Below are 14,611 nucleotides of genomic sequence, written 5' to 3'. Positions count from 1 at the left end.
TTAAATTTACACTGCAAATTAATTCTAATCAATCTTTTGATTAATCATAAAATACACTATATGTTAAGAACTTTGATAGAGTACTGGTATTGTGTAATTAAGTCCACTTAACTGACGTGGATTGGAATAAACAAGTATCATTTCAGTGGATGTTAATAAATGCACATAACATGAAACCAGGTTCCCTTTATTTCAAGCAAATGGTAGAAAGAGATGTGCGAAATATTTATTTGGTTTTTATGCTGTTTTTTTTAAAGAAAGCAAGGCAATATAAAACAGGGGTTGGCAGAAAGAACCACATGAGTTTTTATATTAGTACTGTTGACATACAGTTTAAAAAAAATAGCTTGATCACTTACAGTTTAAGCATTACTAAGCCTTTCTGATCTGTAAATCTCATGTAGAACTTGATTTTCTTTAGTGGGGGTGGAATTCTCTTCACAAGCAATTATCCAGAAGCATCATAATACATGGTTACTCAGCCATATAAACAGATTGGTAGACGTGATTGTCATTGCTTTTTATTAAAGGAATGAAAAATGACTAAACCACTGAATTAAAAATCTGTTATCCCAGGTGACTGACCCTTAGATGCTGGAAGCTCTGTGCACTTTAATCTAGTGTGTAGTTACCAAAACCGTTGAACATTGTTAATAGACCAAAGATTTACTAAAATAATTGATTCTGGAGAGGGTAATAATTGAGTATGTTCCTGTACTAACTTGTCAATGAACTGTTGCTTCAATTGTATGGACCACTGCTGAAACTTCAAGTATTGTTTGCAATCTGGACCCCTTTGTGAATGAAGGTGTATGCCATAGGAGGAGTGTAGTTGAGATTCACCAGACCAGTTCCAAGGATGGTGTTGTATGAGGAGAGATTGAGTTTAGAAGATGAGAGATAATCTCATAGAAATTTACAAACTTATAGGTATAGACTGAGTAATTGCAGAAAGGGTAGTTGCTTTGGAAGAGCTTAGAACAAGGGGAGACTATCTCAGAATAAAAGGCAAACAAGCCATTTAAAATCATTTTAGGAGTAACTTCATTCAGGGCGGTGAATCTTTGGAATTCTAATGTTTGCTATATGCAACTTCTGACATATTCTGATGGCTTTCAAGATAAAAATAGCCAATAATATTAATTTCAGTTGATGCATGGAATTGTTGGACTGTTATAGAAAAATAATCAATCTTGAGATTCCTATTTGCTGTATTGTGTGACCTTTGGAAATAAAGACATTGGTTGAGAACAAGTTCTGTATCAACTTTGAAACATGTTGATTGAAGTGAGAAGGTATGGTTAATGTTTATTACCCTGATTCATAGAGGATATAACTACTTGGCTGAGTTGCGACAAGATAACTGGTGACCATAGCATGAGCTACTTCAAATTTTAGAATAATGCATTTTTTTTTAGGATGAGATAGTGAGGGAGAAGATTATTTTTCCAGTATCTGAGAACCTCATCTATAAATTAACCTGAATTTTAGAAGTTCATTATAAAGCAGATATCTTTGTTTGCATTAGCAGATGCATCCAAACTATAATCTATGCATGCTGAGGAAAGGTGAAAGCTAAAGAGAAAAAAAAAGTAGCCTGGAGGTTTGTGCAAGTAACAAACTTGTTTAAAAGAAAACAAAATCAGACTGATTTTCAAAGTGTATCATTTGACCACTGTCTCCATTTTTAGCATTTAATTTCCCTACATTTTTCACTTACATTTGCCTTGTTCTACTTATTTGTTCTGATTTTTTCTTTATTTTATTTTAAAGATAATGTAATGTACTGGAAATAAATATTGTTCAATTTTTGTTTTTACCTTCTATGCTGATTTAAAGCCAGATCTTTTGCGAAAATATTTTGTTGCTGGTAGCAACTTTAAATAAAAATGTAGAATCTCTGCATTGCAGAGAGAGGCCCTTCAGCCCATTGAGTCTGCACTAACCCTCCATAGAGCATCACACCCGATCCAACGTCCCCCACTCAATCCTTGTAACCCTGCATTTACCATGGCTAATCCCCCTGACCTACACACCGCTGGTTTTTACGGGACAGTTTAGCATGGCCAATCTACCTAACCTGCACATCTTTGCGGAAACTAGAGCAGTCGGCAGAAACACACGCAGACACTGGGAGAACGTGCAAACTCCCCACAGTCACCAGAGACTGGAATGGCATCTTCGTCCCTGGCGCAGTGAACCACTGGGTCGTGCTTTTTGCTACCCTTTCTCTATGCAACTTAGTTAGAAACTGCAGAGTGGGTCTGGTACGTGACCTCCATGTTGCATTTGAGTTCAATTTGGGGGCTTTGGCAATGTACAGAATCACACCTGTCCCAAATATTGATCTGTTTGGGGTAGACTTCCCCTTGTTTTGAATTAATTAATTTGCCTAAATATGAATGTTTCCACCTTTTTTGAGGTAGGCCAAAAGCCTATATTTAATAAAAATAGATTTCACTGCCCTAATTGATGATATTCCATGTAATTAGAAACTGCACAGTTCAATGACAGTGAGGGGCTCTAAATGTTGATTGAGTTTATGATTAAGTTTTAGATCAAGATAGAATAGCAACATTATTAGTTTGAGAGCGCAGAGGTCATCTTGAATGTGTGAGATTTGCTTAAATGCACAGCTCTTCTTTGCAAGGCGATGCCTGCACTATAATTTGAAGGGACCAACTCGTGTGCGGCCTGTGGATGAACTTTCAGGTTGCTGTGCAGCTGCACAGTTACAAGGGAACTTTGGTGCTAGTCCATTTAAATGCAGATTTAGCTGTAAAATTCTGAGATTCATGGATAACACATTACAATCTGTTAATTATAGGACAAAAACAACTCTATGCAACTGTGGTCATATGAAATTTTCACTGTGCACTGTAATTCTTTTTTCAACAGCTAGTACTAATGCAATGTTCCCGACATAAAACATTCCAAGATATTATGCAACAGATGTCAAACAAAAATTCATGTTTAGCCATATAATAGATATTAGGACAGATGGCCAACGCCATATTCTTAAAGGAAAAGAGGGAAATGTTGAGATGGAGAGGTTTTGGGAGTGAATTCCAGAATTTGGAATCTTGGTAATTATGAAAATACAGTTGCTTATGGAGTTATTTAAAATTGAGGATGTGCAAGTGCTGAAATTCAGAAACACAGATAGCTTGAAGGAGTGTGGGGCTAATGGAGATTATGAAGACAGGCAGGGATAAGACAATTGAGGGATTTTTAAAAATTATTTGTTTAGCAATGTGTATTATGTGGTGAGGAATGTCACTTCCCGTCTACAACATAAGACAAAATCTGCAAAATGACTCTTCTACGCTTAAATTAGAAAAGCGCCCTGGACCACCATGTGCTGTGCCATGGTAAAACGCCAGTTATTTCCCAAAGCTTTTTGTCTGGTCAGTTACTAATAATAATGGTGCCTTCAGAGGAATGGTGTGCCCCATTGCTCGTAAAGCAATTGTTGTCCTTCAGTTCACTAGTTGATCTGGTGGACCCACATCTCTTGTTATAATTCTTTTATTTTGTATGTTGTCACTTGTACTGGAGAAGAGGAGAGAGACATGCTTTCAGTTGGCCAGCTCTGGAGGTATCTGTTCTGAGATTCGTCACAAACTGTTGCATAGTCCATTCATGGGCTGTCATCAGACTGCCTTTCTTTAATTCACAGACTCTTGGTGTCACTTTATTTCAGAGTATCCCTGTCACACCTTTGAAAAGCAACATTGTCTTACATAGCTGAAATATGCACCAGTTGATTTTTCCAAGTTGCAAAACTTTGGTAATTCTGCTATAGAGTAGTCTGATTTCCATTCAAGTTTGTAGTTCAAGAAGGAAAGGTTGTTTTAAAAACACAAAAACATTAATAGGATGAAGGCACTGCTGCCTGGACAGTATTTATTACCCATCCCTAGTTGCACCTTGAGGTGGTGTGAGCTGCTTTCTTGGATTGCAGTAGTCCATCTGCTGTGGAATGACCCACCATGCCATTAGGGAGACAATTCGAGAATTTTGAACCAGCGAGATAGAGAGGAGCTGTTCCTGTTAGCAGAAGGGTTGAGAACTGGTGGACGTGATTTCAGCTGAAAGAATCAAAGACAACATAAAGTAAAGATTTTTTCCTGCTGCGAGTGATTATGAGCTTGAATGTATTGCTTCAAAACGTGATAGAGGCAGATTCGATCATCTTTCAAGGAATTTGATAGTTAGCTAAAAGGGAAATAGTTGCAAAGAGAAAAGGTTGGAGATTGCTAAAGCAGTATTGTTTCCAAGACAGGTGTGGACCCAGCTAGTGAAATGGACTTTAGTACTCCTATTATGTGATTGTATAAATATACCCTTTTCACTGTAATGGCTTCTTCAAGTTTGTACACTGTTAGCAGAGGATCACTTCTTAGCGGAGCAGCTTCTAAATCACAAAATGCTGTACTTCAACATTACTTGGATAGTACCACTCAGGGATTACAAGACAAAAGTAGCAGTTGGTGAAACTGGATTTGATCTTCTTAGCGATGCTTTTCAGAGATTGCGTGAATCTTTGCTGTGCTGTTCAAAGATTTCTTGATACTAACCAATAACCAATTTTTTGCACGATATAAAATTTATTCTACAAATTTCTTCCTCTCATTGTAATGAATGTTTTACAGATGTGAAATATTTCATTGTTAATTTATTTACAAAGTCAAATTTACTTTTTGAAACGGTATTTCAGAGTTGTGTAGATTCTATATTCTTTGTTCTGCAATTTCAGGTTTGGATTAAGCAACAAATTTGAATCAGAATTCCCTTCATCGTTAACAGGAAAGGTAAATCATTAATTTATTTTCTTGAGTCACGGTTTCAATTGTTGGTGATTGAGGTACAGTTTGTAACTGAATAATTTTTCAAAGCTAGGAGTATTTGAAGTACATTAAATGGGACTATCGTCAATTTTTTAAATTAGGTCTGTAGATTTTTACAGGGATGGAAATCACTTTTAGTAGCGTGATGTACTCTTCCTGTCAGATGTGGGAGATCAGGGAGAATTTTTAATGTTCCTGGAGACTGGCTGCCGGAATATGTTTTGTTTGTGAATGTTTCCGCAGCGAGACATCAGGATGATGTGTTCCCTCCCTGGTGCCAGGGTCAAGGATGTCTCCGAGACTGCAGAATATTCTGAAAGGAGAGAGTGACCAGCAGGAGGTACCAACGACATAGGTAGGGAAAGGTATGAGGGTCTGCAGAGACTATACCAAAAACTCGGCAGAAGGTCAAAAAGTAAGTCCTCGAGGGTAGTAATATCTGAACTACTAATTGTGTCTCATACTGGTGAGAGTGGGAATAGGAGGATAGAGCAGATGAGTACTTGGCTGACGAGCTGGGAGTAAGCATTCACAATTTGGATCATTTTGGATCTCTTCAGAGGTAGAAATGACCTATAAAAGAGGGACAGGTTCCACCTGAATTGGAAGGAGACCAATATCCTTGCAGGGAGATTTGCAAGTGCTACTCAGGCGATATTAAACTTGTAAGAGGGAAGAGAACCAAAACGATAGAAAAGGTTGAGGCTGGTACAGTAGACAAGGGGAGCAAATCAAATAGTCAAGGCAGATGAGAGCTTGACAGAAAAATGAGGTAAGACTAATAAATTAAGCTGCATTTACTTCAATGCAAGAGGCCTGACAGGTAATAGAGACAAATTTATGACATGGTTGTGAACGTGGGACTGGGGTGTCATAGCTATTACAAAAATGTGGCTCCGGGATGGACAGGACTGGCAGCTTAATCTTCCAAGGTAAATATGCTATTAGAAGGTTAGAAAGGGAGGTAAGAGAGGAGGGGGAGTAGCGAATTTGGCTAGGAATATCATTACAGCAGTACTTGGAGAGGATATTCCTGTTAGATCATCCACTGAATTTATACGGGTGGAACTGAGAAATAAAAAAGGGATGATCACCTTGGTGGGATTGTATTATAAGCCCCCCAGGAATCAGTGGGAAATTGAGAAGCAAATGAACAAGAAGATCTAAGATATCTGTAAAAATAATAGAGTCATAATAGTAAGGCATTTTAACTTTCCAAACACAGACTGGGATTGTCATAGTGTTAAATGGTTGAATGGGAAAGAATTTAAGTGCATACAAGAAAATTTTCTTATTCAATATGTTGATGTACCTACTGGAGAAGGAGCAATACTGACCTTCTATTGGCAAAATAAGGCAGGGCAAATGACTGAGGTGCCATGGGGAGAACCTTGGGGCAAATGATCACAATTCTATTCATTTTAAATGGATAGGACTGATCAAAAAGTTAAAGTTCTAACTTGGAGTAAGGCCAATTTTAGCGAAATGAAGGACTTTCAAAATTTGTTTGGGAGAGGCTATTTGTAGGTAAAAGGATAGTTAGGAAGTGGGAGGCTACAAAAAGTGAGATAACAAGAGGTCAGAGACTATTCGTTTCTGTTAGTGTGAAGGGCAAGGCTGGTAGATGTAGTGAATGCCAGATGACTATAGAAATTGAGATTCTAATTTAGAAAAAGAAAAGGTGGTACGTGTCAGGTATAGACAGCTGGTATCGAGTGAATCCTTAGGAGTATAAGGGCAGCAGGTGTATACTTAAGAAGGAAATTAGGAGGGCAAAAAGGGGACTTGAGATAACTTTGGCAAATAGAGTTAAGGAGAATCCAAAGAGATTCTAAAAGTATTTTAAGAGCATAAGTGAAACTAGGGACGGAATAGAGCTACTTAAACATCAATGTGGCTGTGTGTGTGTGGAACCGCAAGAGATGGGTGAGATACTAAATTAATGTTTTGTGCCAGTATTTACTGTGAAGAAGGACAAGGAAGCTAGAGAACTTGGGGAAATCAAAGTGATATCTTGAAAAGAGTTCATATTACAAAAGAGGAGTTGCTTGAGTTCTTAAGATGCATTAAGGTAGATAAATCCCCAGGACCTGATCAGGTATTTCCCAGAACTTTATGGGATGCTAGGGAAGAGATTGCTGGGATCCTTTGAGATATTTGTGTCACTGGCAGCTACAGGTGAGTTGCTGGAAGACTGGAGATTGGCTAAACTGGTACCATTATTTAAGAAAGAGACTATAAGGGAAAGCCAGGGAGCTATAAACTGGTGAGCCTGACATTGATGAATGGTAAGTTGTCGGAGGGATTCTGAGGGACAGGATTTAAATACATTTGGAAAAGCAAGGACTGATTAAGGATAGTAAACATGGATTTGTACATTGGAAATCATGACCCACCAACTTGATTGAGTTTTTTTTGAAGAGGTGACAAAGAAGTTTGAGGGCAGAGCAGTAGATGTTGCCTATGTGGACTTCAGCAAAACATTTCCACATGATAGACTGGTTAGTAAGATTAGAATACATACAATCCAGTGGGAGTTAGCCAAGGTGGGACACAGAGTGGTGGTAGAGGTTGCTTTTCAAACTGGAGGACTGTCACCAGTTGCGTACCACAAGGATTGGTGCTGGGACCCCATTTTGTCAGTTATGTAAATGTTTTAGATATGAATATAGGAGGCATGGTTAATAAATTTGTAGAAGACCCCAAAATAGGTGGTGTACTGGACAGTGAGGAAGATTAACCCAGTACAATGGAACCTTGATCAGATTGGCCAGTGGGCTGAGGAGTGGCAGATGGAGTTTAATTTAGAGAAATGTTGCATTTTGGTAAAGCAAAGCAGAGCAAGATTTGTGCAGTTAATGATACAGCCCTGAGAAGAGTTGCCGAACAAAGAGACCGAGGGGTGCAGGTTCATAGTTTCTTGAAAGTACATTTGCAGGTAGATAGGGTGGTGACGAAGGCATTTGACATGTTTGCCTTCATTAGTCAGAACATGAAGTTTAGGAGTTGGAGCATCACGTTATGGCTGGACAGGAATTGTTAAGATCACTTTTAGAATACTGTGTACAATTCTGGTAACCCTTCTATAGAAAGGGTGTTGTTAAACTTTGAGAAGGTGCAGAAAAAATTTATAAGGATGTTGCTGGGAATGAAGTGTTTGAGTTATAGGAAGAGGCTGAATAGGCTGGGGTTTTTTTTCCCCCTGTAACATCGGAGACTGAGGGTGACCGTAGAAGTTTATCAAATCATGAGGTGCATGGATAAACTGAAAAACCAAGGTCTTTTTCCAGGACTGCTAGGATCTAAAACTAGAGGGGGTCAAAGATTTCAGGTGAGAATAGAAAGACTTAAAAAAAAATAAATGTCTGAAAGGTAGCTTTTTCGTGCAGAAGGTGGTATGTGTATAGAATGAGCTGCCACAGGAAGTGGTGGAGGGGGGTAGAATTATAATGTTTGAAAGACGTCTGTTTGAGTATATGAATATGAAGTGTTTAGAGAGGTATGGGTCAAATGCTGGCAAATGGGACTAGATTAGATTAGCGCAGACGAAGGGTCTGAAGCATCTGTTTCTGTGCTGTGCGACTGTATAACTCTATAACAGGAGTCTTAAAAGTTACAACAATACCATGTATTTTTAACAGTCAGACATGAGACAGCTTGCCTAAGTGCAAGAATCAAACCTTTCTGATTAGTAGATCATAGAAAATGGCACTGCTTGTACATATTTTTATGGTTATGGATAATTTCATCATATATAAGGTTATGATTGTGTCTGTCACAACGCTTAAGACATCAATTCTGACCAAACTGATTGAAATACAGATGCCGCCATCTTGGATGATTTGTTTTCTGTTCCAGGGCACTGACACCCTTTCAATACATTTCACTTGGTAGATCATTAACAAGTTGAGGGCATGCAGCATTTTCACAACTGTGCTTGGATTGTTGATGCATGTATCTAGAAAATTCTAAAATTTAAGTTTGCTTTGTCCACTGTCTTGCTCAACTTTGTCATTTTTCTTTGCAACTTTAACTCTTATAAGTGCTCTTTTAGCCATCTGATTTAAGCATGAGCAAAATAAAATGTTGTGTCAGTTGTATAATGTGTACACATGCACTTGAGTTGAGCTCTTGTGCCTAAAGAGAAGGGTGGATGAAGTATTGGTCTTCATTTGAATGCGAGAACATTTTGTAGCAAGGTTGATGAATTAATAATATAATTAGAGATAAACTGACTTGGTCTAATAGCCATTATGCTGATGGGTCTTGTGTTAAAGTGGCAGTATACCTACCTTTGAGCCAGGAGGCATGGGCTCAAGTTCCACCTGCTCCAGCTGTGTTTACTAACATTTTGGTTAAAAATAAATAGCAATTAGTTTATTACAGATGTGTGCTTTTATGGTGACCACGACTGGGAGTTAAATATTAAGCTACTCGAAGTATCTTCAAAAAATGCATAATTGCCATGATAAGAAATGATGGGATAAAGATAGTGGTGAGATTAGGTTTAGAGAGCAGGAAGTAGAATCAATATAGGTAAGAATGAGACATAGCCGGGGTCAGAAACACTAAGTGTAATTTATGGGTCTCCAGAACAGTTACTATTATATGGTAATAATCAAAGAATAAAAGTAGCTTGTGAAAGATGTGGTGTAATAGACATGGCAACTGTAATCTTCATGTAGACTGTCTAAATTTGAGCGAGATAAAGCATTCAGGCTAAAGTAGGAAGTTAAAGATAACATAAAGACAAAAACTAGGCATACCAAATTGCAAAGATCAGGGGCAAGTTGCAGGATTGGGAAATTTATGAAGACCAACAAAAGGATACTAAAAAGGTAATTAAAAAGAACAAAGACAAATTATAAAAGAAAACTGGATCAAAATATAAAAAATTGATAGCAAAAGTTTCTATAAGCGTATTAAAAAAGAAGAGAGTAGCTAAAGTGAATCTTGGTCTTTTCCAGGACAAGGTACAAGAGTTCATAATAGTGAACATAAAAGTAACAAAGACACTAAATTGATATTTTGCCTTAGTCTTCACCATGGAGGACTCTGAAACTATTCCAGTAGAAACAGGTAATGCGGAGGTTACAGAGAAGAAGGAACTTAAAACAATTGCCATCACGTGAAAAAGTACTGTGGAAAAAGTACATTGGGATTAAATGCAGACATGTCCCCAGGGCCTGACGGACTACATCCTAGGGTGTGAAAGGAAATGGCCACTGAAATAGTGGGTGTATTGGTTATAATACTCTAACATTCCCTGGATTCTGTAAAGTTTCCAGTTGGTCAAAAAAATAATAAATCAAAAAGGGAGGGACGCAGAAAGTAGAAAACTGTAGACTAGTTAGTTTAATGCCTGTCAATGGGAAATTGTTGTAATCCAGTAAGGAAATAGTAGAAGGATATTTGGAAAATCAAAGCACAACCCATCAGAGTGAGCATGGTTTTTATGATGGGTATATCGTGGTTGATTAATTTATTAGAGTTCTTTGAAGATGCAACAGTCAATGTGGATATTGGGAGTCTTGTAGTTTTAGTATACCTGGACTTTCAAAAGGGGTTTGATAAGGTAAGATCACACAGAGTTGAGGGTAATATAGATTAGGGCTTTGATAGAGGATTGGCTACCCAACAGAAAACAGAGTCAGGATAATTTTTTCCTGGTTAGCAAGCTATAATTAATGGGGTATTCGAGATTGGTCCCCACCCCCAACTATATTATTGATTTGGATGCAGGGTCAGATTTGCAGATGACATTAAAATAAGGGGGAAATAATTCGCAATGAAGAAATAAGAAATTTGCAAATGGAAACAAATATGTTTGGAGAATGGGCCATAATTTGGCAGATGGAATTTAAAATGAATAAGTGTGAGATTATCCAGTCTAGTTGGAAGAATAAAAAGGCCACTTATCTAAACGGAGAGGATCTTCACAATGCCTTGGCGTAAAGGGATCTGCATGTCCTCGTGCATGAATTGTAGCAAGCTAACATGCAGTACAGCAAGTAAGAATTTTCGCATTGAATGAAATGTAAAAGTAGGGAGGTATTGACGTAACTGTACAATAATGAGATCACATCTGGTGTACTGCATGCAGTTTTTGTCCCCTTATGTGAGGAGTGATTTAATTGCATTGTAGGCAGTTCAGAGAAGATTTGATTCCAGAGAAGAAAGGCTCCTCTCTTAAGGAGAGATTGAGTAGTTTAGGCCCATACTCGTGTTTAGAAGTAGAGTTTGAAAGAGTTTAGAAGAATGAGGGGAGATCTAATTGAGGTAAATAAATGTGACGGGATTAACCAAGTATATGTAGACTGGATATTTTGCCTTGTGGGTCAATCTAGAACGATAGGTCATAGCTTTTGGCTAAGGGGTAGTAGATTTAAATCTGAGATAAAGAAGGTTTACTTCTCTCAAAGGATTACGAATCTGTGGAACTTATTACCCATGTGTGTGGTGAATGCTGGGAGACTGAACAAACCTAAGGGCAAGATAGATTTTAATTTGTAACAAGTTGGAGGGGTATGGGGAGCAGCACAAGGTGGCATTGAGGCAAAGATGAGATCTGCTATGATTTTAAATGGTGGAGCAAGCTCATCTGGCTGAATTACATACTCATGGAGTCATACAGCATGCAAACAGACTGTTTGGTCCCACTTGTCCATGCTAACCAGGTTTCCCAAACAAAACTAGTTCCGATTTGGAGATGCTGGTGTTGGACTGGGGTAAAAAGTTAAAAATCACACAACACCAGGTTATAGTTCAACAGGTTTAATTGGAAGCACTAGTTTTCGGAGTGCCGCTCCTTCACCACCTGATGAAGGAGCGACGCTCAGAGAGCTAGTGCTTCCAAGTAAACCTGTTGGACTATAACCTGGTGTTGTGAGATTTTTAAATTAGTTCCATTTGCCTGTATTTGGCCCATATCCATCTAAACTTTTCCTATTCATGTACCTGCCCAAATGTCTTTTAAAAGTTGTAACTGTACCTGCACCTACCACACTCTGGCAGTTTGTTCCATATACGCACCACTGTGTGTGAAGAAGTTGTCCCTCTGGTCCCTTCAAATCTTTCTCTTCTCACCTTAAAATTATGCCCTCTATTTTTGAACTCCCCAATCCTAGGGGAAAAAAACCTATGCTATTCACCTTATGTATGCGTCTCATGATTTTATAAACCTCTATTAAGGTCACCCCTCAACCTCCTATTCATTCAATGCAAAAGGTCCCAGCTTTTCCAGCCTTTCCAGTCTATCCTTATAACTCAAACCCTCCAGTTCTGGTTACGTTCTTGTAAATCTTTTCTATACCCTTTCCAATTTAATTGTATCCTTCCTATAGCCTGCTCCTAGTTCTTAAGTTCTTACGAAAATCAAATCTGCAAAACTACTTTGCAAGACAAGTTCTTGGAATGCATCTGAGAGTGTTTCCTTGAACAATATGGTGTTGAAACGATCAGCGAAGAGGCTGTTAGATCTTGTTTGTGTGCAATGAAACAAATGTGAGAGTCACATTATTTGGAAAGCAGTAATCAATCGAACAGCAAGTATCAGTAGTAAGAAGTGAGAAAGAAATGAACAGTAAGATAGAATTTCACAGTAGCTTCACTGTAATATATGTAAGTATGAAACTGGGGTATTGAATTTAAATAAAACCAAGTACGTAGTTATGAATGGTAAATTGGAGCAGAGAGATTGGATATCTATCAACATTCCTTTTAAATAGCCGCTTAAGAATGTTTCAAGGAATATTTCATAATTCTAAATTAAGCAACATTCTACAGAGAAATAAAAAATCCAGAAGTGATCCATTTCCTGGCAAACTAAGTAAGTTAAGAATAGCATTAGTTTAAAAGAAGAGAACCAATATCGCAAGAAGAGTGTTAAGCCTGTGGATTGGGAGAATTTCAGATACTAATAAAAGATGACCAAAAAATGTTAAGTGGAGAAAATATGATTGAAGAATGTTTATGTACATAAAATAGATACAAAAGTAAATCACCTCCTGATGTTCCCAGTATCACAGATACCTGCCATCAGTCGATTCAGTACACTGAATACCATACCAAAAATGGCTCTAGGTAAGGCCATCTGACTTGCAGCATTTTACCAATATTACTGTAAGCTTGTTAACTTCCAGAGCTAATGTGCACTGTTCTCTTACCGCTGGACTGATGCAGGACACTGTTCCAGTTAGTCATAATACTGGAATCCATCTGGCAATGTGGGAAATTTCCCAGATAAGTCCGAGCCACAAAAAGCAGGCCAAACCCAAATTGGCCTTCATTCCGTCATCCGCTCACTCCCAATTATCGGAAACGCCAATTGAAATACTATCCAGTGGCCTATGCTCAGCAATAACCTTCTCACTGATGCTTAGATCGAGTTCCGTCAGGGCAGCTAGGTTCTGACTTCATTACAGCCTGGGTCCAGTCATGAGCAAAAGACCTGGCCTCCAGATACGGTGTGCTGTGTCTTGAAATTAATGCAGTATTTGGCTGTGGCATCGAAGATCCCGAGCAAAACTGGAGTTGTTGGGAATCATTGGAAAGCATCTCCATGTGTTGAAGTTATACCGAGCACAAAAGAAGATGGTTGTTAATATGGAGCTCATAGAGTCGTAGAGATGTACAGCATGGAAACAGACCCTCAGTCCAACTCACCCATGCTGACCAGATATCCTAAATTAATCTAGTCCCATTTGCCAGCACTTGGCCCATATCCCTCTAAACATCTCTTATTCATGTAATCCTTCAGATATCTTGTAAATATTGTAATTGTACCAGTCTCCACCGCTTCCTCTGGCAGCTCATTCCATACACACAGCTCCCTTTTTGTGAAAAGGTTGCACCTTAGGTCCTGTTTAAATCTTCCCCTCCCCCCTTGCCCTACATGTATGCCCTGTAGTTCTGGACTCTCCTGAACCCAGGGAAAATACCCTTGTCTTTTTACCTATCCACACCCCTCATGATTTTATAAACCTCTACAAGGTCACCCCTCAGTTTCTGACACTCCAAGGAAAACAGCCCCAACCTATTCAGCCTCTCCCTATAGGTCAAACTCTCCAACCCTGGCAATATCCTTGTAAATCTTTTCTGAGCCCTTTCAAGTTTCACAACATTCTTCTTCTAGGAGGGAGATCAGAATTGCACACTATATTCCAAAAGTGGCCTAACCAATGTCCTGTACAGTCGCAACATGACCTCCGAACCCCTAAACTCAATGCTTTGACCAATAAAGGAAAGCATACCAAACTTCTCCTTCACTAGGATATAGCTGCAGGAGTTCCTCAGAGTAGTGTTCAAGGCCCAGCCATCTTCAGCCAATGCATCTATGACCTTTCTCTATCAGGATCAGAGGTGGGGATGCTGATTTGCTTATGAATACACAATTTCCAGCACCATTTGTGAGTCCTCTGACATTGATGCCGTCCTTGTCAACCTGTAGCAAGGTCTGGAGAAACAGTTTTGGGCTGATATCTGAAAAGTAGTTGTTTTATGTAAGTGCTAGGCAATGACCATCTTCCAAAGAGACAATTCAATGGCATTACCATTGCTGAATTCCCCCGCTATCAATATCTGGGGGTGGGGTGAGGGAGGAGAGGAGTGGGGGTAGTTAGTGGCTTCCATCAGCTGGAAACTGAACTGGACTAGCCCGATATAAAATGCACACAAGTAGGTCAGAACTTGGAATCCTATGGTGATTAACTTACCTCCTACATCTCCAGAGCCTGTCCATCATCTACCAGCACATGTCAGGG

The 14,611-nt window shown here is 38.8% G+C and overlaps 1 protein-coding gene across 1 annotated transcript in view; it reads left to right on the top strand.

Annotated features, from left to right (window-relative positions):
* LOC140476612 (cysteine-rich hydrophobic domain-containing protein 2) overlaps positions 1 to 14,611 on the top strand; it is a 59,975-nt gene that overhangs the window by 16,603 nt on the left and 28,761 nt on the right. Inside the window, exon 2 of the mRNA XM_072569476.1 lies at positions 4,760 to 4,814. Within this exon, the coding sequence (XP_072425577.1) occupies positions 4,760 to 4,814 (55 nt within the window). The remainder of the gene's footprint in view (positions 1 to 4,759; positions 4,815 to 14,611) is intronic.

This window comes from Chiloscyllium punctatum, chromosome 1 (assembly GCF_047496795.1).
Source record: "Chiloscyllium punctatum isolate Juve2018m chromosome 1, sChiPun1.3, whole genome shotgun sequence".
Lineage (NCBI taxonomy): Eukaryota > Metazoa > Chordata > Chondrichthyes > Orectolobiformes > Hemiscylliidae > Chiloscyllium > Chiloscyllium punctatum.
The sequence above is the reverse complement of the archived record's forward strand: the minus strand, read 5'-3'. Positions and strand labels throughout refer to the sequence as shown.